Source organism: Formica exsecta, unplaced genomic scaffold (genome assembly GCF_003651465.1).
Source record: "Formica exsecta isolate Colony F162 unplaced genomic scaffold, ASM365146v1 scaffold333, whole genome shotgun sequence".
NCBI lineage: Eukaryota > Metazoa > Arthropoda > Insecta > Hymenoptera > Formicidae > Formica > Formica exsecta.
In genome coordinates, this window is record NW_021850582.1 from 47,022 (window position 1) to 74,521 (window position 27,500).

The 27,500-nt window shown below is 33.5% G+C and overlaps 2 protein-coding genes and 1 pseudogene across 8 annotated transcripts in view; 2 read left to right on the forward strand and 1 right to left on the reverse strand.

Annotated features, from left to right (window-relative positions):
• LOC115238342 (protein unc-79 homolog) overlaps positions 1–19,069 on the forward strand; it is a 22,974-nt gene extending 3,905 nt beyond the window's left edge. Inside the window, exons 10-49 of one of the 6 annotated variants that reach the window (XR_003884486.1) lie at positions 1–325; positions 959–1,100; positions 1,363–1,539; positions 1,630–1,901; positions 2,264–2,406; positions 2,508–2,732; positions 3,022–3,168; positions 3,553–3,682; positions 3,780–3,952; positions 4,204–4,352; positions 4,484–4,641; positions 4,747–4,928; positions 5,160–5,361; positions 5,504–5,698; positions 5,824–5,937; positions 6,442–6,590; positions 6,744–6,865; positions 7,214–7,445; positions 7,665–7,806; positions 7,891–8,092; positions 8,858–9,128; positions 9,471–9,709; positions 10,096–10,538; positions 10,850–10,939; positions 11,055–11,234; positions 11,629–11,714; positions 12,402–12,655; positions 12,822–12,935; positions 13,014–13,154; positions 14,725–14,879; positions 15,649–15,743; positions 15,905–16,156; positions 16,307–16,534; positions 16,664–16,825; positions 16,934–17,109; positions 17,257–17,518; positions 17,645–17,785; positions 17,901–18,023; positions 18,106–18,344; positions 18,800–19,067. Coding sequence is in view for 5 of the 6 variants with exons in the window: in XM_029812069.1 (XP_029667929.1) it covers positions 1–325; positions 959–1,100; positions 1,363–1,539; positions 1,630–1,901; positions 2,264–2,406; positions 2,508–2,732; positions 3,022–3,168; positions 3,553–3,682; positions 3,780–3,952; positions 4,204–4,352; positions 4,484–4,641; positions 4,747–4,928; positions 5,160–5,361; positions 5,504–5,698; positions 5,824–5,937; positions 6,442–6,590; positions 6,744–6,865; positions 7,214–7,445; positions 7,665–7,806; positions 7,891–8,092; positions 8,858–9,128; positions 9,471–9,709; positions 10,096–10,538; positions 10,850–10,939; positions 11,055–11,234; positions 11,629–11,714; positions 12,402–12,655; positions 12,822–12,935; positions 13,014–13,154; positions 14,725–14,879; positions 15,649–15,743; positions 15,905–16,156; positions 16,307–16,534; positions 16,664–16,825; positions 16,934–17,109; positions 17,257–17,518; positions 17,645–17,785; positions 17,901–18,023; positions 18,106–18,294 (7,182 nt within the window). In the remaining variant the exon portion in view is untranslated. Of the gene's footprint in view, positions 326–958; positions 1,101–1,362; positions 1,540–1,629; positions 1,902–2,263; positions 2,407–2,507; positions 2,733–3,021; positions 3,169–3,552; positions 3,683–3,779; positions 3,953–4,203; positions 4,353–4,483; positions 4,642–4,746; positions 4,929–5,159; positions 5,362–5,503; positions 5,699–5,823; positions 5,938–6,441; positions 6,591–6,743; positions 6,866–7,213; positions 7,446–7,664; positions 7,807–7,890; positions 8,093–8,857; positions 9,129–9,470; positions 9,710–10,095; positions 10,539–10,849; positions 10,940–11,054; positions 11,235–11,628; positions 11,715–12,401; positions 12,656–12,821; positions 12,936–13,013; positions 13,155–14,724; positions 14,880–15,648; positions 15,744–15,904; positions 16,157–16,306; positions 16,535–16,663; positions 16,826–16,933; positions 17,110–17,256; positions 17,519–17,644; positions 17,786–17,900; positions 18,024–18,105 lie in introns of all 6 variants that reach the window. The other 5 variants (XM_029812069.1, XM_029812070.1, XM_029812072.1 and 2 more) reach the window with 5 other exon arrangements.
• LOC115238344 (angiopoietin-4) lies at positions 18,402–25,117 on the reverse strand. 2 transcript variants are annotated; one of them, XM_029812075.1, is made up of 11 exons: positions 24,632–25,117; positions 23,018–24,248; positions 22,069–22,346; positions 21,365–21,894; positions 20,951–21,213; positions 20,124–20,403; positions 19,808–19,939; positions 19,384–19,571; positions 19,090–19,233; positions 18,816–18,896; positions 18,402–18,656 (listed from the first exon to the last, which is right to left on the reverse strand). In XM_029812075.1, the coding sequence occupies exons 2-11, from the start codon at positions 23,182–23,184 to the stop codon at positions 18,512–18,514; spliced, it is 2,208 nt and encodes a 735-aa protein (XP_029667935.1). In that variant the 5' UTR covers positions 23,185–24,248; positions 24,632–25,117; the 3' UTR covers positions 18,402–18,511. The 2 variants fall into 2 exon arrangements, with proteins under 2 accessions (XP_029667935.1, XP_029667934.1); XM_029812074.1 differs by having other exon boundaries at positions 18,816–18,940; positions 24,632–24,907.
• A 1,454-nt stretch (positions 25,118–26,571) lies between these two features.
• LOC115238386 overlaps positions 26,572–27,500 on the forward strand; it is a 2,548-nt pseudogene continuing 1,619 nt past the window's right edge.

The following is a 27,500-nucleotide window of genomic DNA, read 5'->3' on the forward strand; positions in this document are numbered from 1 at the left end:
CAAAATATCGATAGTAATCGGGACATGACGGAAATGAGTGCTGTCAACAAGGGAAGCATGGGATTCCCAGGAAGTGGCGTAGGCGGCGGTGGTGGAGCTGTCGGAAGTACCTTCGGAAGTCACTGCGATCCTACGAGTTTAGAAGAGCGACAACTTCTCGGCAGATATGGCGTATGGCTGCTTGTGGGACTTTGTACCCCTAATGAGGATACCCCGGTTGAAATACTGGGCCGTTTATTGTCAATGTTATTTCATTGGTTTCATGTCACTGCCTACTGTTTCGATGGTATTGAAAAAAGACTTATACACCTTATCTTTTCTGTTGGTAATTTAACACTTTGCATATATACACTTTACTCAAGTAGACGTAGCCAGATGTAGGTGGTAGAGCGTGGTATATCGGCTAAATATGAATAGAGTGCAAATATTTTCTTTTTTATTTTTTATTTATTATTATTAATATTTTTTTTTTTTTTATGTACACATATTGCAACATATATAACATACACGTTTTATGTTGTCTCAAGAAAAATACTTTAAATGTTACAAAATGTTATACAGTCGATATAGAAACCGTTTGGAAAATAGGCCAGAAATACGCCTAACGAAATATTTAGCCGAATTTAATCTATTCCGTCTTAAAGATTAAATATATAGATGACATTAAAATTGAAGAATTTATTAATAATAATTGCACGCAAAATCAAAATCGAAGATAGCTGCCTGCACACGATTCGACACACATTCGAAATTTGTACTCAAATATAGCGAATATCTTGAAAGAGCTTCGTATTGTTGTATTAATTCAGGAAATGTTGAATTTTTTCATGTGTTTCGATCGTATCTTATGACGCTATATTGGTAGTCTATTGATAAATTACAATAGCATTCTCTTGCATCAATTTAAATATTTTTATTTTGTCATAATTAATTTCTCGATTGATTGAAAATATTTTAGGCCAAGCAGAAAGCGCGCTCGAGAAATTAAAAACAGAACACGTTTGTGGCTGGCTTTCGGAAGTTATGAAGACACATTATGAAGTATTCATCTCCTGTCTTTTACCGCATCCTGCGGATTATGTCAGAGTTGGGGGTCATTGGTAAGAGAGAGATTCTCATTTTTGCCTGAGATAAATAAGAAATTTTTACACATATTTATATATAAAATTAAAATTTTATTTATATATTTATATTTATATTTGTGTGTGTATGTGCGCGTGTATATAAAAAATTTAAAGAATAAAATTCAAAGTCGCAAATGCATGAATTTCAGTCTCTTGATTTTGCTACTGTACAAATGATATGATTATTATTAGTGATTAGAGATTACATGAATATGGTTAATGTCATTTGTGATGAAAGGGAAACCTTGGCTTCACGAACGTCGCATTTGAAAGACGGACTACATCGACTATTTTGTTTGGTACCGTACGAAGTGATTACGCCCGATGTATGGGATTACGTGATGCCGCATTGGATGGAAGCAGTAGTAAATGATGTTCCCGAACATGAACTTCAAGAGTTAAAAATAATATTGAGGTATGCGTTTTTGTTTTTGTAGTCCTGATTTTTTTAATGTAATTCCCACTTTTATAAAAGTCATTCTTATAAATTCTTGTGTTTAAACAGCAAAATTTTGGATCGAGACATGAATTCTTTGGGATTTGACACGAAGAAGATGTACAACTTTGTAGCGAAGCGATTTGTCAATACAAGCGCGAAAGTACAAGAACAGGCCCTTAATTGGTTGCAGACACTCACTATGCTGGAAATAACAATGCCTTTAGACCAATTGTTTTCAATATTCAGTGACGGGGTTGCCGTGATGCAATCGATGAGTTGTGCAGAATCGGAGCTAAAACCAAGCAAATCTACAAAGGATAACGATGGAAATATTACATGTATGTAATTTTATGATCATCATGCATTTGTTGCATCATATTTTGAAGTATGTATTATGTTAATAATATTAAAATATCTCTCATAATATTTTAATATATGATAAATTTGCGAGGCAAGTTTGAGCAAGATATGTGTTTGAAAAGTATTATAATGAATATTTTATCAAATGAAGATAATGAATATTTCATCAACTGCAATCGTATTCTTTGTTGTGAGAGAGATTGAAGATTAATGTCTCAAAGTTCAATTGCGACGAATGTGTCGAGTTAATTATATATTGAACGAGATTCAGTTACAAATCTCTTTATTTACAACTATAGATACTGTGTGATTTCTGGAAGCATGTTTTTAAAATATCTAGGTTCCATAGTCGAAAATGATTCGGGAAAGTCGACACCACTTTCTGATGATATGGTACCAACACCAAGACATATGGAATTTTCGACAAACGCTGAACTTAATTTATCTTGTTGTATTCTTATGCTTGATATACTACTAAAACAGGTGAGATTTCATGTAAATATTTATATCTATGTTATATTAACATTGCATAGAATCGTTTTATTTAATGAAAAAGCAATGTGTGAAAAGTTTGGTCTTGGCAGATGGAGCTTCAAAATATGGATAAGCATACTGGAATTAATACATGGGTTTGCCGAGATGCTTGCCATTTAATGAAATCCATAGTTGCATCTAATTGGCACAACTGTCATATATGCGATGCATCAGACACCGAATGCACTTATTGCGAGTCGAGGGTGATTTGGCACCAATTGTGTTTGCAATTGATTACATACATGGCACCGGAAAATCCGGCGTATCCTCCTGATGTTAGTTAAAGCTTGGACTTATTCGATTTATTTTATCATAATAACAGTGCAATAAATATTCACGAATTATCAAGCGACGCGGTAGCGTCGCGACACCAAGTACATAAAAGAATACTTACTGGCTTGTCAATAGTTTTGCCTATGTATAAAGGCCGCGGCGCTATCAAGTAGCTTATCCGGAATTTAAATTTATTTCTGGCATTTTTGGGATATTTTGACGTTATAGAATGAAAAAAAGTGGGAGAAAAAAATTAAATTAATATATTGTCATATATCTGTTATCTTTCAGACAATTGTGGATGAGACCATGGAAGATCATGGCCGTAAGAGCTCACCGGAAACGACGAAAAAGAGTGATTCGAAACCGGATGTAGTTATCAACATGCCGATGCCAGAAATGCATTCTGTAGGCGGAGTTTTAGTTCACATGCCACACGTACGTGTTTCTTACTAAATAAATTCTCAGTAATTATGACAAACTTTCCTTCAAACTCAAACGCTAATAACATGTTTGATGTTGGTCTCATTGAGGATTAAATTTCCATGACTTCACTGGAAATAAAGATTTTATTTTGCAATAAGGCAAATATTATGTTGTCTCTGTAATCTCGCTGCGTATTATACAATCTTTCATTAATAAAGCAGCGCATGCTAAACTCAAACTATTTTAATTGTTTATATATGTCCGTATGTGCGCTTTTTTCTCTCTGTCCCTTTCTCTCTTTCTCTATTTGTCTCTTCTTCTGCGACATGGCCTGATCACAAAACACGGTAGGCTAATCTATGTCACCGAATTAGCTATTTTGATCGTTTATGTCAGTTTTTCGAACAGATTATGACAGCCACAGTAGAGACAGTTTCGGAACAACTAGATCTTGCAGCTATAATGCCAACAGAAAAGGTCATGTCCGCTGTCGCGAGGACGGTTACGTTATCAGAAACTGATGTTGGTAGGACAATATTTTATATCGCATCTTTTTAATTAATTATATATTTAATAGTAATTTTTATTTATATAAATAAGCATATAAGTATACTTGCTTTTAGCTACTGCAACGGTAAGCGTGGCAAAACCTCATTTGATTGGCGAAAACGATGAGCCTGTGAACTTAAGTCCAGAAGCTGATTTAGATGATTTTTGGCATACCTCTGTAGGGAAGTTTCGTTTTACGATAGAAGAATTGCCGGAACAACTTCAATATATTCATAAACTATTGAAGGTAATATATTGTATTATAAAGTAAAAATGGGACTGTATTGTTTGCATAGACAGTTCTGCTTATGTATTCACTCGATAATTATGTTTTAAATCCTACATGTACTTAAAAAGTTTGATCACAATTACAATAGTCCTACAATCATAAATAAATTACAAGAATAAATTCTATTACATCAGCCATACACAAGACTAATTAACAAAAAGTGTAAAATTAAAAAAAAAATTAATTTTGTATAAAAATTTTATTTACAGGAGATAATGACGATCGACAAACCTGACATTCTTTACTATATGTTGCAATGCTTGAACGTAATGTGCTTATACGGTGATGCGTTTAACATGGCAGTGAAGGATCATCAAGGATTCTTTATATGGTGCCAGGAAAACTTGTTAATAAAAAAGTAGCGTATTTTATTTTATATATGTGTTATATTTGAAATGTTACATTTCTCGCAGAAGTAGCTAATGACGGAAAGATACGCGCGTGAGAATTGTGTGTTTCAGCTCTTTCAATCTTTTTATTGTTATATAGTTTATGGGAGCTCCTAAATGCAGAGTATTCACATATAGCACAAGTGACTGTTCCATTATTATTACATTGTGTGACATTACCTTGTGGTACTGATACTTTTTGGCGGCTTGTACAAGAAGAATTTCACAATTCTGATTGGCGCGTTAGATTCGTCGCAGGTAATCATGTACATAATTTAGAATAATAAATTGGTCTTTGCTATCTTTTCATCATTATAAATAATGAAAAAATATATATGTGTGTGTGTATTTTCTTTTTTTCAGTTGAGCGTGTTACATTAATTGCAAGATTTATGGACTCAACGCCATTACGGAACATATTGAGTCTTCAAGCTGCATTAGCAAATGCTTTTTGTTACTTGATTACAAGTATGGACGACAATAATGTGTATGTTGCACAGCGTGCAACTTTATATCTCGGAACTATTCATGATGCAGCAATTAGGGTAAATCTTATCACCTTTAAATTTATGTATGCTTCAAAATATCTAATTTATCAATATTAAATAAGACAAATTTTTATATTATATACATATATCACATATTTAAATCTATTACATATTTTTAATGTTAAAGAATCGATTAATTTGTTTGAGAGATCTCTATTGTTACAAATGTTTGGCTTTAGCGTAATGAATCTAATTGTATTTAAATTATATTACTTATAATGATTTTAGTCGTTAATTTTATGTCTGGAGACACAATTCGATTCCGTAATCGTAGATCGGCCGATGGTATTACAATCGCTTTACCAGCTACACAATAGTCTTAGTGATCGGCGTATATTGACCTGGGAATTTTTCTTAAATCGATTTGACACATTATTCCTCGAAGCCCAAATCAGTTTGGAGAAATCGGGAGATATAGCTTATTTGCGCGGTTAGTATCATTATAGCATTAGGAAGAGAGGATAGAGAGATGTATGTTGCAGTTTTTTATAGAGTTTTTTAAAGAACCATGATTTTATGTGTATTTGCATCAAATATTATCATCTTTGATTAAGCTTTCCTTTGCGCCGTAGATCTAAAAAACACAGATTTGAATAGCGAAGTGTTCATGAAAAAATTGCATCGTGCCCACGAAGCGCTATCTCAATCTGATGGTAGCGGGACAAGCTCTGTAAAAACGCTGAGCGCAAGTTTTGGCACAAAATGGCCATATAAGCGTACAATGTCCGCGCCCGCATCGATGATACCTCGACAAGACACTAAACAAGGTATACAATACATAAGCGTTCCTGTGCTTTATAAATTCCTTTTATCGCCTTTTCGCGCACTCCACAGACTATGTCGTACACTATGTGTTATTTTTTTTCTTTTGTTTTCCGCATCTTTCACGCAGAAAAGGAAAAGGTGTACAGCCGACAATATTCCGCGCCCATCTTGAAAAGGAAGAGCTCGAGATTTGGACTGGGTCAGTTATTGGGGTCTACCCCGCCTAATAACAGTATCCCAGGTAGAGTAGCGTGTGTTGCCTGTGTAGCTGTAGACGAGACATAAATATGTGTATATGCGCAAAAATGTTGTTCGTTTGTATTACACGGATGTTAAAGCATTCGACTGCAGGATCGTTCGAATAGGTCGAACAGATCGAACGGTAAGTAGCAATGCAGAGTCGCATAATTGGTAGAGATGCCTTAGCAATGCTCGCGCAAATGTACGTTCAAAGATTTATCTTTGAGGTAAAATGTGATGTGCATGTTTTTCCCTTGTTATATATATATATTTAACGTTAACTCTTGTAATTTATTTTATATATGTACTCTATATATATATATATAAAATAAATACATATATACATATGTATGTATGTATGTATGTATTGTATATACAGATATAGATTTAGAAAAATAGTTAATATTACATTATTTTTATTTAGTAGATCTTGTTTCTTCCTTTTCAGTCTGCATAAAATTAACGTGTTGAACAAACATAAAATTAATATTTGCAAATCTTACAGATGGTCATATACATTCACTGAACATGGTCGATGAAGCTAGCGCATTACCAGGATACACTCACAAAATTGTGGACCTTGAAGAAGCAGATAAAGAAACGATGCATCTGCTAATCTTTCTGTTGATGCAATTTCTCTCGAGACAAGATCAGGTGAATTGTCAATTTATTTGAGCAACAGAAATACGTTCCTGCACTAAAGATAATCGAACAAAATTATATATACTCAAAATGTTTCGAAATGACAACAAGTTCTCTCAATATTTTTTATGTATCCAAATTTATGTATTGATACAATTTAATTAGGCTTATCCAACGGATGAGAAGCCACTATCGAAAACACAGGGCATAGTTTTGCGGCACTTGTATCTTCTTTTAGGATATAATCAGACTGAGCGCACTTTCCATACTTCTCCACAACGTCTAAGGTGAGATTTCTATGACTTTATAAACCTTTTTTTACAATATAATATATGTATGTACAAGTATTATCGTAATAAGTATATATTATTATATATATACACACACACACATACAATATACGCACACTTGTAATATAATTTATAAGAATTACACAAAAGTTTATGAACTTTTAGACACACAAATCTAATCATATAAATTATCACGAACAAACGAAAAATACAAACCATTCTCAATTTTGTCGACAAATTTATCAAATTTATCCCAGCTGCGCACAAAATCAATTTACACTCATATTTGTCATTTTCCATCTTTCGGTTTAGTAAAATTTGTAACAATGAACTATTAAATTATAGGCTGTCACCAGTATTTAACGTCTTTATCGCCAATTTACCACAACTCTTAGACCAGAATCATGTGATGGGTTGGGTAATGACGCCACCAGTTTTGGCAATATTACAACATTGCCCGTGCCCTCCACAATCTATACCTCCCACTGATCATCAACCACCGAGTTATAGTCTTTGGTATTTGGAGCCACACATCAGACGATCTTGGTTGATGTCTCTGCTTGTTATTTTATACAAGGTGAAGAAAGCTTATACAAAGTAGTGCAGTATTATTTAGAATACACATTAAAGAATATACACATCTTATACATGTTTATAAAACGAAAAAATACGCGAAAAAGCGATTTTTTGCCAGGAAGTTATATTTACATGTGATACACTTATAAATTAATATATCTTTGTGCAAGCAAATAAAAACTGCTTTTTTTCCCACATAAATGATAAACTATTTCTTCAGTGTCAATATGGACAACAACCGTGGTGTAATCAACTTCAAGCATTAGTGAAAATAGTATTGAATACGCTCGACATGCAGCATCATCAATGTAAAAGAATTCCAGCGACTGTAGTTATGGCTGCACCACCTTCCAGATCACGTGGTAAAAATTTGAAAATTTCTAAAAAAAAATATAATGTTGTACATACAGGGTAATTTGTATATATGTACAAAACAATTATTTCAGATGTGTCTCAACCCTCACTTGGAGTGGAGCACGAATTGACAACGAATGCAATGGGAGAGATGGACACGGAAACTCCGCCAATGCGCGCATCAATGGTGTCAGTGCATCAACGGAGTCCTGGAGGGATACACGGACAAATGGAGACCCATTGGGAAGAAAATAATGGTCCAGCCTGTCGTTATTTCAACAAACATTTCACTAGGTCGGTAAATTTATTGTCGATAAATTTGCATACAAGTCTTCCTCTCTGTTATATTTGAAACAATCTATAATTTTTATATGAAAAAAATGGCAAATGGAAAAAGCTTATATAATTGTAATAGATTAATTCGATAATTTGAAAATTAATTTGTATGGCATAAAAGCAATGTTATCGGTATTAAGGTAAATATTCGAAAAATGTGTTCCGCATTACACTCGTGGATTTTACAAAGTTTTCAAATACATTGTTTATAATAAAAGAAACTAAAAATTTGTCTGTAATATATTATAACAATAAAATATTTTTTATTTTATTTTCAAACAAAACAGAAACAGACTTTAATAGAATCTGTTCATTATCTTACCTTAAATTGTACAATTTCTTTGTATAATTTTTTATTATGTAATTTGACAAAAAGTATAATTGTCGAAGTAAAATTTACATATAGAAATTGAAAATTTGATATTTATCTATCGCGTTATATGGGGTTTTATTATATTATATACGGCTTATCGCAATTTTTTTTATCGCGTTATACGAATTTTGCGTCATAAAAATACCATGCGCATTATATAGGAGTTTGCTGTATTTTTTAAAAAATCCTATGACATACATACACTTTTCAATAATTGACTTTCTTGTTTGCAATATTTCTCTCGGATAATATTTAAGATTGATATATCACATATTACTATTATTCTTATGCTTCTGTCCTCAAATAGTAGTATGTTATAATTTGTCACTATTGCGAATGCTTTTGCGAAGCTATTCGATCAATGCGGATGATACGGAGTCCGAGCTGGCCGCGATTCCTGAGAGTTCCAAATCTGACAGCACTTTACATGATAGCAGCGGAGGATCTCTTGGCGAGTTAGAGGATACAATTCCTCAAAATACACTTCTTCAAGAGCCATGTACAATTATATCGGATGGAAAGAGTATAACTGAATCAAATAATCGAAACATTAATAAGTCGAAGACAGAATCTCTGACGAAACCTACATGGTTTTTAGGAAACGAAGACGAAGTTTATCAAGTAATTATACTTATTACAAAAATCAACCATTTGTAAGACTTTAGTTTAGCATCTGATTATGATATTTATTGGAAGAGAGAGATAAAATAAAAACTCAGTATTTTATGACTAAAGTAATTGATATTCGGAAGAAATATTAATTATAAATATTATTATACTTTAAACAAAAAAAAAACAAAAAAAACAAGATGTTATTTTATAAACATACTTATATTAAGAAATTGATATCTGAAGTAAAAAAAATTAATTAATTAATTAATTAAATTTGAAATACATTACATGATTGAAAAAATGAATGAACATTATCAATAGCCTAAAAGCACATGTCATCTTTTGCTTCAGGGAAATAAAAGCGGATCTCAAAAAAAATGGAGCGTGTACGAAGGAGTGAAAATGATGGTAACAGGCACTTTTCTAACCGGACAACAGGAGCTTCCAAAATTTCAATCTAAGACAACTGTGCCATCACTAAAGAATGAAAAAAAAGAACACTTGCCGTATAATGGAGATACTATTTTGTCAAAACCATATGATTTATCAAGCGCTTTAGCCGTTGCTACGAGCATTTCTCATATCCAAAGGTAACGATTTCTAATCTCTACTAAAGTCAAGAAAAATAATTGTGTGTAATCAAGTTTGTTTTATTCTTTTTATAATCGATAAATTATCACATATTGAAAACGTACAACTTTGATTTTAAATTGCTTCATTAAAAATTAGCAACAATTATTTCATTTCGCTTTTACGCTTTTCTTTTTTTTATTCTCTTTAAAATTTCTTTAAAAACTCACCTCCCAATTTGATAGTCTCCTCGCTAGCTTAAATATATTTAACAATTCTATCATATCTAACATTGAACATCTCTTTAATTGTATTATTCACAATGCAACTTTTTAAAGATGAAATATATTTATTCTCATTAATATATGTGAAAAAAATATATGCCTTTTATACTTTAAATTTTTAGATCTGAATTACCAAAGGAAAAAGAGAAGGAGAAAGAGAAAGAGAGAGAGAAGGGAAAGGATAAGGAAAAGGGCAAGGGCAAGGAAAACAAAACGGAGAAAGAGAAAGAAAAAGAGAAGGAAAAGGAGGAAGATAAAGCATTTGTGAAAATTGCAGGCACTGTCAATAACTCGGAATCACTGAATGCGAAGCATTTAGGTAGACAAAAGCATGTGGAACAAATCACAATTACAGCGACATCGCCAGTTTCACCTTGTCAAGTGATTACAGTAACCAACAGTGATCATTCGAGTTCACCAGCACTGAGTTCTTCTATATCATCGCAAGTCATAAGTATGGAGAATGGACAACAAACAGGTGGCCTTCCAATTAGTCCACAACCCTTGATGACTACTCCAACAGTCGAAAGATTATTGCCCATTGGTACAATAGCTCGCGCGACTGGTAAGCAATTCACGCTACTGATTACTCTACTATGTCATCGTCGTATTCTCACGTATATTTTTTTTCATGTCATTATTTTACATTTACATATCCATAATACAAATAGTGTACTTTGCCCAACGTTAAACTGTCACGTCAACATCAAACGTAAACATCAAATGATCTTTTATGAATTTGAAATGTCGGCAGCAATCCGGTTTTATGATAGTCAATGTGTATTGTTCCATTTAAAATTCATATAAGAATATTTGACGTTCTTACATCGCCATGACAGTTATTGTACAACATGCTTAAATGAGATTTCTTTGTAGGATCGCGAACTGCACAACGTGTATTAAGATGCGAAGACACATATGGCTCTCCGGAATCACCATTATCAAAAATGGATATTTTGACAGTCAGTGAGTAGAACTTTTAAAATAATGGAATAGATGGTAATTAATAAATAAAACGAGCTCCAATGATAAAAAAATGGTGATTTAAAAGAATCGATTGTAATTCTTTTTGTTTTCTCAGGTTCTTCATTTGAACAAGACAGCGAGACTTGCATGTCCAGTGACATTACGAGTCCACATAGCGTTTCTCAGCTAGAGTTTCCAATGCCAGAACGATTGCTCCCGGTCGGTGGTCCTCAGAGAGATTTCCCCAGCCTAGTTGAACGAGTACGTCAAGCTCTCGATATCTCGGATGTCGAAGGTATATGCGCACTAATTTTCTAAGACTCTTTTCGTGACTTTTGGGAAATACTTTTGTCAAATCTTTATATGTTTGTACAAAAATATAAATATCGTATATAATTTATATCTACGAGTGTGTATTATCGTGTATAATCTTTCTGTCGTGCAACGCGCGATCTGTAAATTAATAACAATTTTTGTCGGACAGCCCATATTGAAAAGATCTACATACATGATTGACGACACAAACTTCTCTCTGAATCTTGGTTTTTTCCATTTGATTAAAAATTTTAGTTGTTTATTCATAAATATCTTACAGAGAGAATTTGACATATTTGTGCATTTTGAAAGTTGTCACTGAATGTATAAATACTTTGCAAATGAATATACTTTGAAATATTTCTCTCTTTCAGATACAAATAAATCGAATGACAATTGGAAACATGACACTCGTGATGTGATACTCACGAAGCAGGATAGCGGAACATCCGAAAATATGGTAAAAAAACGCCTTTTCTATTAAAAAAAAATTAACTGTCGATGGATTTCAATACAATTCTAATTTATACAGGGTGTTCGACAAATAAGTGACCAAACGAAAGGTGGAAGTAGATTGGGTCAAATTGAAAAGACAAGTCCTGAACCATTCTTTTTTATAATGCTTAATAAAGGAGTTATTATTGAATAAAGTTTGGTCAATCAGCGCCGATCTTTAGCCGGGCGCACGTCGGTGAGCCGTGCGCCGTAAAGTGTGCGCTGCCGCATACTACCAGGCGCATGGCTCACCGACGTGCGCCCGGCTAAAGATCGGCGCTGATTGACCAAACTTTATTCAATAATAACTCCTTTATTAAGCATTATAAAAAAGAATGGTTCAGGACTTGTCTTTTCAATTTGACCCAATCTACCTCCACCTTTCGTTTGGTCACTTACTTATCAGACACCCTGTATACACGATAGATATCTTTTGATGTAAAAGATAAATCTGCAAAAATAAAATGTTTATCTTGTTTTTAATCACAACAAAAGTTTGATACTTTTCGTTTAGTTTGACATATCGAGAAAAACGAACGTTTAGTACTTTTAGAATATGAATTAAATGAAAATTAATTTTAATAGAAAGAATTAAGTTATAATTAGCAAAAGAATAAACATTTATATTCAATCAATTTATGTTTGTCTACAGTCAGCGTCACTTGTACCGACGTGCAATGAAATTAATTCGAGCAGATCGCCAAGTCCGAGAAGATTGATTAAACAAGTGGCTCTAGAATCATCTCCACCAGCGATTGATACCGGTGATTTTCTCTCGAAAGTAGCAGATTACGATCAGAGGATTAAATCGAGAGATCAATTTCGTATTCAACGTGACAGGATACGAAAGATCACAACTACAACGGAACAAGATGCGATTACTCATGCGAGACGGACAGAGTCCTGGTAAATTTTTCCATCGCTGTGCCTAATACACTGCTATATCATTATATATACCTATTTATGTTCTTAGTACTTTTTTAACAAAAAAAAAATGTAAATGAAATGTACGGATTTATAATTTTAAATAACTATCAAAACTTAATTGGTATATTGCTCTCTCATCCGATAGGTCTGGCCCACAAGTTCAACAAAATTTAGACTTTGTCTCTCAACAAGCGTATCATGCAGATTTCAATTTAAAGCAGAGTTTATTTCGCATCGGTGACGATTGCGTTTATGATAGGTATAATTTGACACGCTAGATATTATTAATAATTATTTTTGCATTGTATTGAATCGGATTCGATGGACTGTGATATAGGTGCTCGGAGTGCGGAACGATAAAGGAAGAATATTCCGATGAAGAGCTCGGATTGTGTATAATAACTTTGGGAACGTTTATTCATCGAGAACCATCTTTAGCGGCACCGTTATTACCGGAAATTCTCGGCGTAGTTACCAAGTAAGAGATTAAAATGTTATATTTTTATATGACAAATTTTGAAGTCTTTATATATATATATCTACACACACACACACACACACACACACACAAAATTATATATAAATATTATATTATTAATTAATTATATAACTATATTAGAATTATAAGTGTTTGCGCGAATTGTAGACATCGATCGACATTTAAATTTCAAAATATTAGGAAAGTATTAGGAGAATATGATGGGCAGAGAAGTCGTACGAACAAAATATTCAAAGTTGTAATTTGCAATACCGACGCCGACATTTTACCAATGATTGATAATTTACCGGCGTCAGTTTATTACCAATTATCGATAAATTACCGATTGTAATATCGCGAATTGCAAACTTCGAATTTTTATTCGTACCACCTCTTTGCTCATTATGTGTTCCTAATACTTTCCTAATATTTTAGAATTTCAATGTTAGAAAGAACAGTTTGTATTATGTGTTACAGACATCGATAGATGTTATCGATGGTTAATTATCGACAGCGATTAATTACCGATATCGATAATTTTCGAGCTGCAAAAATTTAAATAATTGAAATATCAAAAGATTATAATCAGTGACATATACAAAAATTATAAGAATCATAATTCCAAGAATTTTTAGAATTTTGTTTAAGCTGAGAGTTCAAATTGCATAAATATTTAAATACAATAAAAACTAATAAATGCCATTAATTGTGCCATTAATTTTTTAACGAAATAGTAAAATAGCGTACACGCTCACGCACGCCGTGCACGCGCTGCTCCCGATTCATGCATAACTTAGAGCGTTCATTCGTTAGCTTAAAGTTGCTCTCATTTATAAAATATGTATATGTGTGTATACATATATCGTATCAAAAATTAAAACCGATAGACAGGCTCCGAAATATTAACAATTTAGAACGAATTAGAATAGACAATTAGGAGCCAGTGCAGTGTATAGGGCACAATTGATTTTATTAAAGAGAGAAAAACGTATATAATAAAATTCGCGAACGTTTCGGTCTTTTTTTGAGACCATCATCAGCGCAGACAAAAATAATAAATATCAATTTACATAGTATTAAATAAAATTAGACATTAAAATTTGCAAATAAAGTTGGTAAAATAGTTAAAAATAAAATAAAGCTATCATTATTGTCAAGGGTAAAACGCCGAATGACCCTTGACAATAATGACAACTTTATTTTATTTTTAACTATTTACCAACTTTGTTTGTGATTTTAATGTCCAATTTTATTTAACACTATGTAAATTGATATTTATTATTTTTGTCTGCGCTAAGGATGGTCTCAAAAAAAGACCGAAACGTTCGCTAATTTTATTATATATGTTTTTCTCTCTTTAATAAAATCAATTGCGTCCTATACACTGCGCTGACTCTTAATTGCTTATTCTAATTCGTTCTAAATTGTTTATATATATCGTATATATACACATATATATACTATAGAGTTGCAACTTATGCACACTTATATCCCATCTTTGTTGTTTTTATCGCCTCCTCCCATGGAAAATGATGCTCTAATACTCTAATATGCTAACACACTTATACAGAGTTGGGCTTAATGCAATGTATCCTTGGCAAAGCGAAACAAATATGCATCTACCAGGTGGTGCAGTTAGCGTAGCGCATCAATTTCTTAGATGCGTTCTTCATCAATTAGCACCTAATGGAGTATTTATGCAAATGTTTCAAACTCATTTAAACGGTAAGGATTTAATGCCACTCATTCGTTAAATTGTGACTAGTAAACCGCTTTAAAAAGAATCGCTCTAAAAATAATGCTCCAATTTAATTGCTTATATAAGCTGTAGAAAGTTTCGATTAAAATTATCAATTAGAAGATTTTACAATACATCTATTTCAACATCAATATCTGAAGACTTTGAATAATACAATAATATTAACAACAATAACAATTTCTTCCTTTTGTCTGCTATAATTTTTTTTTTTTTTTTTTTTTTTTTCAATTTTTTGTAAGGTTGTTGTTTTTATCGCCTCCTCCCATGGAAAATGATGCTCTAATACTCTAATATGCTAACACACTTATACAGAGTTGGGCTTAATGCAATGTATCCTTGGCAAAGCGAAACAAATATGCATCTACCAGGTGGTGCAGTTAGCGTAGCGCATCAATTTCTTAGATGCGTTCTTCATCAATTAGCACCTAATGGAGTATTTATGCAAATGTTTCAAACTCATTTAAACGGTAAGGATTTAATGCCACTCATTCGTTAAATTGTGACTAGTAAACCGCTTTAAAAAGAATCGCTCTAAAAATAATGCTCCAATTTAATTGCTTATATAAGCTGTAGAAAGTTTCGATTAAAATTATCAATTAGAAGATTTTACAATACATCTATTTCAACATCAATATCTGAAGACTTTGAATAATACAATAATATTAACAACAATAACAATTTCTTCCTTTTGTCTGCTATAATTTTTTTTTTTTTTTTTGTTTTTCCAATTTTCAGAGACGACAAGATTGCAGTTTTTTAGAAGTGTCGCTCAAGCTTTAGTCGATTTTAACGAATTAAATCCCATTGCGCCTCTGCAATTGTTACTCGAGGTAAGGAAGCATCGTGAGATGATTGCATATTAAGCGCAAGTCTATTTTGTACAATTGTCAATTATTACTTACAATTTATACTGTAAACGCACTTTTTAATCGTTTAAATATATGAGAGAATAGATTACATACTTGTTTCATGTTACAAATTTCGATTTCAGACATTAAATATGAAAAAATCATTGCCATTGGAACGGCTACCGATAATATTGTATAATATTGCGTGTTACTTGGATTGTCTACCATTGGAAGCAGGGTTAGGTCCTGGTGCAGCTACGTGGAGCGGGTTGTTGGCACAGTTTGATGGATTATTTCGAAGACTCGTTCTTATGCTTTCTTCCATTGAAGATATCACTCCTCTCTTGCGAATTATAATTTCTATATTGAAGGTACCAGGGATTCAACAATCAAAGGTACATTAAAATATCAAAGAAATTAAAAATCAAAGGATTTTAAAGCTTGAAGTTATCTTCTCTTGATTATTAATTAAATAAAATTAATGTGGCAGGTCTATGTATTGTATTATATTGAACATTATTACTGTATTCCAATCATTTTTTTAGGGAATGCTGGAACCATTTTCCAAAGTATTAAGTTATGCCATACAAAATTCAACATTGCGGTATAATTATTTAACAGACCTGTGCTACTTGTGTCACAGAGGATTTACTCGTGATCGTGATAAACACTTTTTTGGAAGGACAATTGTATTCGAATTAATTCAGGCTATTAAATTTAAAATTACAATACCGGATTCAAATTTTCTGTTACTTCTTCAATTTGTGCTTCAGGTAATTAATTATCATATTTATAATTCTTTTATAATTTTTATTTATATATTTACGTGCGCGTAAAGTTTTCAACTTTAGATATATGTAATCAAAAGATATTAATATAATGCTCTGCTATATATAATGCAGGATATTGGGGGATCCTTGCCTAATACTATCATCGCGATGGAAAATAATATTCAAACAGATATGTCACCAATCTACAATACGAACGCGTCTGAATCTTTAAAGAGTCAGTTATCGGATATCCTTGAATTTTTAGCTGATTTTCATACTTTAAGCAAGATCAAGGTAATGTGTGCGCGCACGCGTATGCATACATATGTAAATCCATTGATGATTAATAAAATTCTATAAAATTTGTGCTTTGCTATTTTTGAAAGATTTTTCTTTTCTTAGAGTTATAGCAAAGGTATGCAAGCTGGATTGAATGAAGATACGTTAGGTGGAACATTAAAGTGTGGCCTTGCTCAATATGTGGCTTTAGAAATTACGAGAGGCAACAACAGAGAGAACAGAGCTGTCGCGCGTTACTTGCCATGGTTATATACCGCACCATCTACTATACAACAAGGGTATACTTATTTTTATTGCGATCGATCTTTTCCTTTTCTTTATTAGTTTGCTTTTTTCTGATATCAGTAAGGTTTCATCCAAAGTTTTAATTATCTTGATCTTAATTATGGAAATCGGTTAGATGTGTATTCATATAAATGTTTTAGTGCTCGTGAATACGTCGATTGTATCGGCCACATTAGACTCTTATCCTGGTTACTGCTGGGATCGTTAACGCACATTGCCATGTATACCGGCAACACGAATACTCATATTCATTCAACGATACCGTTGGCGCAACCGATTCCTCAAGAAGTGTCTTGCCATATTGCCGATCACATACAAATGATTTTCTCAGGATTTCCAGAACAATCGAAAACGTCGGTTCTCCATATGTCGTCGCTCTTTCACGCGTTTATTCTTTGTCAAGTAACTATTGAAGTTATAGATGGAATTGCACATTTTTATATACATGTACATACGAGCGCGCACGCACACACGCACGTATACACACATACATTGTTTACATTAACAGAGTATTTTGTTTCGTTCTAGCTTTGGACGATCTATTTGGAAGAACTGTCAAAGAATAACGCATCAAACAGCGAGAGTCACAATATCACTATGAATATTTTGTTAGAATTTTGGGGCAAGATAACGCCATGCATTTTGCAACTCGTTTCTTATTCGAAAGCTGTAAGTTTGATTTTAAATATACATTATTTGACTTAAGGTCTTAAACCTGTCTAAAATTGATACATTTGAAATAAGTTTAAAACAAGAATATATGAAGAGATAATTTTATTTCTAGCTATCTGAAATGCTCAACTTGCATTTCTTGAGCTTATTAGAGGCTTTATTGGAATGCGGATCCATTCTACTAAGTAAATTGCTGCCTCTATGGAATGCCATTTTATTTTCTCATCACGTTCAAGTAAAAGAATGGAAATAAAGATGAATAATTTGAATGAAAAGATGAGGCACAGTAATTAATTTTGGTTTATTATATTTTGTAGCTACCTGGTCATTTACAAGTGCGTTTGCAGAATTGCCGCGATTTTCCTCCAAGCAGAATGGCGGAACATTTTATTTCAAACCGAAGAGAATCAAATGCAGTACTCCTACGATGGTTACATCGATTACAGTTTAAGATGGGCCAAATTGAAATGCAATCCTCCACCGCCACGCAATTCTATACCATTTAAAGAGGAAGGGAAAAGAGGAATTCAAGAGAGAAGATAACTTTATAAATTAGGTTTGAGTCGTAATCTTGTCTAAAAATTGTAGATGTAAAATTAATGAAGAATAATTCAGAAGAAAATACTTTTTTTATGTCCAAATAATAAATGTTTGTGTATTTGCAATAGATAATTTAAGTACTATATGTGCAAGATTATTATTTAATATTGCAAGAAATTTCGATCAAGTTAATATCTTAAAGCTTACACATGTTCTAATATTTATATCATTATTGCTGTCGTCGTTGTTGTTGGACCTTTTGGTTTGATCATCATTAATGCACGTTTTAGAGTATAATCCCAACCTCTCCAGCGGAACCATACAATACCTTTAGTAACATAACATGATTCTTATTTGCTAATATACAGAAGAAATTTTAACTTTAACTTTCATTATTTACAATCCTTGCTTATTTCCATTCCATTATGAATTAACACAGCACAAAATTTTCTTTAATTATGTTCGTATTAGGAAGTTATAAACATACCTTGTCGTGCAGTAAGATCTTGAGGATCGTTTAAATAAAGACCATTCAAGCCACGTCCACAAGATTTCCACCACCAACCACCTTTAAGCATCGAAGCACAATTCAAAGATGATCTATCGTTATCCCTAAAGTCATAAATGTATCTAAATCCAATGCATTTTTGCGGCAAACATACATATATCTCTGACATCATTATGATGATGTAAGATACAAAGATGTATTTCATTATATATAATAAATATGTTACACATATATGTGTGTATATGTTATTTACCTATTGTACGTGGAGAATGGGCTATTGTTTGATCCATACCAAGGATCATTTAATGAATCTCCAGCATTTCCTTCATATCCATCTATCTCTAATTTATAATACTCTCCCTCTGAATAAATCTTAAAATGCGAATATTGAGCATACCTATAATAAAATCAAATTATAATTGTATAATATATTTGATGAATTTCATCATTTACATTTGCATAAATTGCAAATTGTAAAACTATTAGCATTCTTCAGCAGTCGTAAAAAATTATCAAATGATAATCAATCTACAATTTATGTGTATACCTTTTGTTACCTTCGAAGTCTTCAAGTTCAACTCTAAGTATGTAATCTTCATTATTTGTTAACATGTATATGTTTTCATTGCCCAGCCAAAATTCCTTAGCAGGATCTCCAAATCCATTTTTATAGTCTCCCCAATCCCTATTAAAATTCTCTCTTGGCTCTCCAAAATCATCCCTCCTCTGAATAACCTTTAAATCAAAATCATTTTTATCGTATGTATGTAATGTAAATGAAGAATGCGAGTATTGCGAGTCGGATGTGGCATATACATGCGAGCGTGTTCGCGCATATCTCATTCTCGATTTCTCGATAAATGACAATATAATTTAAATTAAAATTTAAAGGTGCTTTCTTTTCATACAATTTAATGTCGCAATTAATATATTATTTGATCGTATACCACATCATGCAATAATAAACTCACTGTCCAACCACCATCAGCAATTTCCTGTTCGCAATAAACTTTGAGGAACCAATATGTCGTACCGCGTATTTGCAAGTAATAGATCCCACTGTCTCTCATTCCTGCGTTTAATAAATCCACGCAAGAATAACCCTAGAAATTAACAATATAGCAGAAAATTAAAAGCCCCAATGTCTTCAGTAATACACTAATTCTTAACGGTAAAATTTTTTTGTAAATCTCTTCCTCTCACACATATCATACATTCTATCGGCTGATAAAATGCACGACTTGGAGTAAAGAAAGAGTTGTGTATATGCGGTGAATTATAAAATACCTTGATATCCTTATAGTTGACTAATACATCGTTTGTAAAGGTAGAATTCGCTAAACTCGGTTTATTCTTAACGCTCGGAAATATAACCCCCCGATTCCTATTATTTGGTCTAGCAATATTTGAAGATGTTGCCGTCATAGGTGTCGTAGAATTAGTAGGATTGTTCGAGGGTGAAGCGACAGACGATATAGATGGTGTAGTTGACAAGGGCGGTGCAGCGGTAGGTAGCATAGATGTTGCGGGCAACTCCGTTGCAAAATCTTCAGTTACGCTGATATACCTTGGAATAAAGAATGATAAGAATTCTTTGTATGTATGTCATATATATATATATATGTGGGGGGGGGGTGCGCGTGTGCGTGCGTGTGCGTGTGTGCGCGCGCGCGCGCGCGCGCGTGTGTGTGTGTGCGTGTGCGTGTGTATAATCTATTTTTTTATATATATATATAAAAATGTCATACTTCTTTTGCTAAAAAATACTTTTAACGAAAAAAAAAAATTTTTTTTCGCCAAATTGTGTGCCACGGAGAATCATTATTTTATAAAACAATATATATTATTATACAGGGTGTCCCAGATCATTTGGGACAATACTCGTGTGCAGATAGAGCGGACCAAACTGAGTCGATAAAAACGATAGAAGACTTTTCGATTCAGTTTGGTCCACTCTATCTGCACACGAGTATTGTCCCAAATGATCTGGGACACCCTGTATATTACCATATTTATATATTACCATATTAGTTAATAATATACTGTCCATTGCTAAATCCTCTTCATGTTGAAACGTTTATTATAATGCTTAAGTTTAAGACTGGAATTTTTACCTGTTTGGATCATATTCAACGAGCCGATCAATTGTTGGGTCTAGTAACAATTCAGCCGGAATCGGACGTTGTGCTAAAGTGGCCACATCGTCCTCTTGCTTCCTCAAACGGCTCTCGACGCCCTCAAGATTCTCAATAATCTTATTCGTTTTTGATCTTAAATCAGCATGAATGTCGCTAATTGCCCTTTCTTGCCTTTGTGTTTGAGTAAGTAATTTGTCGGATTTTGGCAGCAAGTCATCCACCGAGCTCTTGGTCCCTATCTAAGTATATCCAATTCGTTAACATTAATATCATCATGCGCAAATTCGAGAAATATATGTATTTTATTTATGTACTATATTATTGTATTCTGCACTGTGCCACCAAAAATCGTCTATGTTATGGTATATAATTTTTTAATTCAAAACTTACCACTACATTCCAAACTTGATCCATTTTTTCAGAAACAGTAAGCATTGGATAAATTTGTTCGACGAGACGATCGATTTTACTTTGCTTCGTTGGGACTTCGGTCGTTGTTAAATTGAGATGATTTTGTTGATTGTTTCCGTAATTTTTCTCGACAATAGCTTCGTGCACATCGGTAACCATATTATATAACGCTCCGAGATTATCCGACACCAAATTCATATGGAATTGAAGCTTTCGATCCATACTACCTGTCGCTTGCCTAAGATTCTCAATTTCGATTGTCATATGGTTCATCACTTCGTTACTCATAGCTTTAGTGATTTCGATGACACTCATACTGACAGGTTTTTTCTCACTTGCTTCAGCATTTATGTCGTCATTTTGTAAAAAATTATTGTCGAGCTGATTTTTAAGATTAACAAGCTTATGGTCGATATCGGAAACTTTTTGATCCAAGGAAACTAATTTTTCGCCAAGCGTTTCAGGAGTCCGACGGTTTTGATCATGCTGAATTACGTGTATCAATGGAGCTACAATATTATACATATAAATATAATAATTGGTTGCATTTTTCGAATTTGATAATATAATAATAATATATTTTCATTCAAATACGGTCTTCATTGTGCGTAAAGAAAGAAATCGAAATTATCTAACAATAAAGTACAATTAGCTTCGTTAAGATATATATATCGCACACTTACTATCTTCGGTATGATCTCCGCTTTTATTTTCGGTAATTCTCGCTGCATGAATAGTTTCCGTTGACATAATAGGATATGCATTAAAAAGTTTCAAATCTAATGTTCTAAGTTTAGTAATAACCGCGTCTGTTTTATCAATATTATCATTTACGCGCGAATCTAAAGCTTCTACTCTTCTCATCAAATGTTCCACTGCCTTGTCTAAATTCTCGATTCGCTGCAACTTGGACTCCAAAGTTGATACTATTACTTCAAAGACGTTAAAAAGGTACTGTTCTCTAAAACAAACAATATTCATTGTGTTTGGATTTAATTGTATTATTTATTTTAAACTATCGCTAAATCACATTGTCCATCTATCAAAACGATAAAAGGCAATCTCTCGAATGATAGCATCAGTCGTTTTCTTTTTTTTCTTTTTTTTTTAATGATTAATAAGTGAATACTCGTTAATAATTTTATCATTATAATTGTTATTATTTTATCATTGAAAAATTATTTTATTATTATATATAACTATCCTCCCCTTTCACTTTCCCCATTCGATTTTAAATTAAATAAAAAAAGAGGTTTATCGGTTCGAACCAAATATCGTATTTGCCACCGGCGCTCAATCGTCCTATCGGATGATACATCGCACATTTAATGTCGTTAGCATAAAGATAATATTGCGTGAAACGCAATCGCAAACTAGTAATTGTAAGTGGAAAGTTCCGTATAAGCGGAGTATCGGCAAGTTTTGAAAGTATGATCGACTATAATTTACGTAACTCCCCGAGCACAGTTTAAAATTGTCAGTTCCCCCATCTATAAGAAATTCTCATTTCTTATTTCACTTTACCTTGTACTTTTCATATGAATCGGAATAAGAAAAAATGTTCATTAACCTCCACCCTCTAAAAGAAAAAACAAAAAAACAGGAAATCAGAATACGGATGCAATCTCTCACCTATTTCGTTGCAAATTGCGAGAAGACGACTGTAGCGTAGCGCCGGTGTTATTATGGCTTGCACTACGTGTGCTGCGCTGATCAGCGGATGTTCGTGGTAATCTAGGACTTCCCGCTAAGACAAAGCCCAAAAAGCAGCACACGATAACAAACACCGTTTGTCTCATAATTACAAAGTCTTGCAGACTCTAAGTTTCGATGAAAAAAATCTTGATCAAATAATTACATTTGAAATCGTAGACACACAGTTACATACAATAGATATGTAAATGTATATACACAAAAAATTCCAATCTTTATAAATAAGTCAATTTATTGAAAATCTGATAAACAGATGATATATGCGCGACTTTGCACATACGCTTTCCACTTTTCTTCTCTCTTTTCTTTCTGTCTATCTTTGTTGAGTATGTGTATGAATATATATATTTATAATTTCTCTTATAGTATTATACAATCACTCTATTTCTTCTTTCTTTTATCGCAATCACTTTGATTTGTCACATAATTTGTCGCCGATAATATAAGTAAAAATGAGATTTATTAAAATTTATTTATATCACGAATCTTACGCGTCTGTGCATAATGCTATGCAAACAAGAAACACAATTTATGTAAATATCCTAAACTTTTCTGCACGAACTCGTATGCAACTTGATAAATGTATAAAACAATATCTTGAAAAGATATCAATACATCACACAGTCGGAACAATTTCTTCACTCGAAAATAACGCAGAATATTTCAATTGTTACATCCACGTGTACACACCAATCGCATACTTGTCCGGAGATTTGATCAAAGTTCTAGTTCCTAGACTCGCAGAACGGGAAGATACTACCGATATTACTCGCATGCATTTCCACGCACTCTTCTCTCAAAGACGGAAAACTTTAATACATATAGTTTGAACAAATATCGAGTCATAGAAAAAAAAGAAACGTACCAAACAACACTCTCCGGAACATTTGTATGCGAAAAGAGACGTCCAATTTGCTTGAGAGAGCTTTACTCTGCTGTATAGAGTTGAAAGCTAATTTTCTTTTTCTTTTTCTTTTATTATCCAATTGGAGTGATAATCAATCCACCGTATAAAATGTTGTACATTTCTCTCACTTGTTGCGCGTTACTGCCTTTTTGTCTTCCATTTTTTTTTCTTCCGCTTTTATTTTCTTTTCCTGCTTCTTCTTAAAGCTTCGTTGCCAATATCACACGTACCGTTGATCGAATGCTTGAAAAAAATGTGAGCAAAGTGATAAATACAATTGACGAACAATTTGTTGTTCAAACTGATTATGAATGAAAGTAACGGATAAATGTAAAGAAAGCTGAGGATTGCATCGTGCGATTGTGAAATATTGCATGTATCGCGATAAGTTAACTCGCACGTAGATAATACGGACGCGAAATAATCAACACTGATTTTTTTTTTTGCTTTTTACAGCGTATAGACAGAGCGGTTGTAGAATCGCTCGATCGGAGTCATATAGGTATGCGCGTCCCACGATCGGACGAAATACGTTACGATGGCATGGCACGTCGATCGCGGATAACCGACGAGAACGCGGGTAGCGGGTACACGCAGTTTCGGTCAACTGTATAAGACAGACTTACTTTCACATCCAAGTGCCCGCAAGTGCGCTCAAGCGGCAGCGCGAACGCGAGCGCGAGCGCACTCGACAATCTCGCGACAGCCTCTTGCGCGGAATCCTTTCCCTCCTGACTTGGACTCTCACTACCATTCCTTTTCCAACTCTCATATCAGCCTGCGGTCCTGGTCCCATTCTCGATCGACCCATACAGGTGGCGATAAAGGCGGTGAAAAGGTAGGAGGTGAGGTACCGTCAGGAATCGGGAACTTTTTCCGTATTGCCTGGTACTGCCGGTGCCCGGTGCCCTGTGCCTGGTGCCCGATACCCGATGCCCGATGCCGTGTACCTAGCCCGTGCGCAACGAGTTGCGACGAGAACGAGAACCTCTGCAGAAATGAAACCGAGAGAGTGCTATTCCAATGAAAGGGGACTGTCCCGATCCCCAATTATAAAGTTTCATTCAGGAAATATAAAACTCTTCAGATTCCTTTTCATCGCGATTATTCAACGTCGTATTCTTGGAACATCTACAAAAAGAAACACTCTAGTTATCATTCTGCATACGATCCAAAAGCAGAGAAAAAAACAATTTTTCATTTGTCGCATATCTTGAAAAATCAAAGCTGAAATATTAAATGTGCAGAGATCGTGTGCGATTCAATATAAATTGTGTATATTTTAAAAGAAAATTTAAGACGCAATTTCTCTCTCTCTCTCTCTCTCCTTTCTGCAAAATAAAATTGAAAAAGTTGAATTGTCAACTTTAAACATAATTTTTCCAAACACATTGTTTTCTTTCAACTCGCAATCTCGTATTAAGAATCATCCATTATAAATTTCGTCGATTATAAATTTCCATAACATTCTTTCGAAAATATTACCAATAATTCGATAATTTAATAAAATACAATGTCCTGCTTGCTTATGTTAGAAAGATATTACACGAGATTATTCAGCTGTAACGAGCGCGCACCATGATTTAAATTTACAGGCGATGACTAGTCGTGCGAGAGTATCTAATGCAAGTTAAAAATTACACCAGAATTTTTTTCTGTAACCAATAAATGATGCCCATCTTACTGTGATCGTGATCAACAATGCGTGTCGAACGTATCGGAATTCCAAAGATCGTGCCACAAGGTAAAGATAACGAGGGAAAGTGAAGGAAATAAAGAAGTATATATATGTAATACTACTAAAGTGAATCGAATATATTACCGAGAAGATGAACCAAGAAGAAGATGAACACGGCAGAAAAAGACAAATAAGAATAAATTTAAAAAGAAAGAAAAAAAGACATTAGAAATAACAATATACGCGAGAGACTGATACGTGATTCAGTACTGTGATTGTCTACTAACGATCAATTCCACTAGTTCATTGCGCCTTTTATTTGTACTTGGAAATAAGATTATAAAAGGAGAGCGAGAGCAAGATAATACGAGACAGCTGCAGGCGAAGTTTGTTCGTTTATAATACCGAGGATACTGGAGTAAGGCCAAATCACGAATTATGACTCTGTCGGAGAATGGTTATATCTCGCCTTGAAATATCCGAGCCCGCTATAATACAATCTCCATACCCTCGATCTCTCGTTGAGCAATCAAGATCGATGAAAATGCACAGCAATCAGCAAATTCTCGCAAATCAACTCGTATTCGAAAAATACATGTTACCTTGATCATCCGTCGGTCATGTAAATGTCTCATTAATCAATCAAAACACTGCAACGCAAAAATGCAAGATAACTTTGCGACATAATCACTAAAATTTTACATACATACTCGTATACAATATTCCAAACAATATTAAGTTAACAATTGCGTATATATATATAAATTGTCTTTAACTTTCATAATACACTGAGATTTTTCAAAATTCCACAATAATATTTATGTGACGATAGTTTTTAGATTTCATCGAATTCTTCTATCTAAATATGATTACATCACACTTTCGAAAATGAAAGTGCAACGTATGAAAGTCATGATTACGTAAGTACAAGCTAGTACGAGCTGGTAAGTTCGTAAATTGTATAGGGTCGCCGTGTAAAAACGCTACTGAAATGTGAAAATTTTTTTATCCTAATCAAAATTTTCTCTTATTTATAATTATTTTATTTTGTGACGTGTCAACAGATATGTATATGTATATATATATATATATATATATATATTTGTTATATTAAATATATACATATTTCAATTGCCATAACTTTCTTTTTTATTACTTTAATTATTATATGTATACATATACAGAGTGTCCCAAAGCACCCTTGACAACGCTCGTGAGCACGTAGAGCACAGTAAACTGAACAGAAAAGTCCTGTACCATTTTTTTCTATAACGCTTAATAAAGGAGTTATTATTGAGTAAAGTCTGGTCAATCAGCGCCGACTTTTAGCCGGACGCACGTCAGTGAGCCGCCCGTCTGTTAGTGTGTATCGCCGTAGCGACGGAGCGCTCACGCACACTACCAGGCGCGCGGCTAAAGGTCGGCGCTGATTGGCCAGACTTTACTCAATAATAACTCCTTTATTAAGCGTTATAGAAAAAAATGGTACACGTACAGGACTTTTCTGTTCAGTTTGCTGCGCTCTACCTGCTCACAAGCGTTGTCAAGGGTGCTTTGGGACACCCTGTATAATAAAATAAAGTAATTACTTGACATGCTGATTTGACGCATAAAACTATATTCAATTGTTTAAAAGAAAATATTTAGGATACAAAATCTTTGTCGAAATAACAAGGATTTTTTGCATTATTGTCTCAAGTAAAACTGTCACAGGAAATACCATTTCTTGACTGGAAATGGGTGAAGGCACTTTAATTAGAGAAATGGTGGTCAGTATCTCGCCACGCCTCACTCCTCTCTCTTTTTCTTCCTTTCTC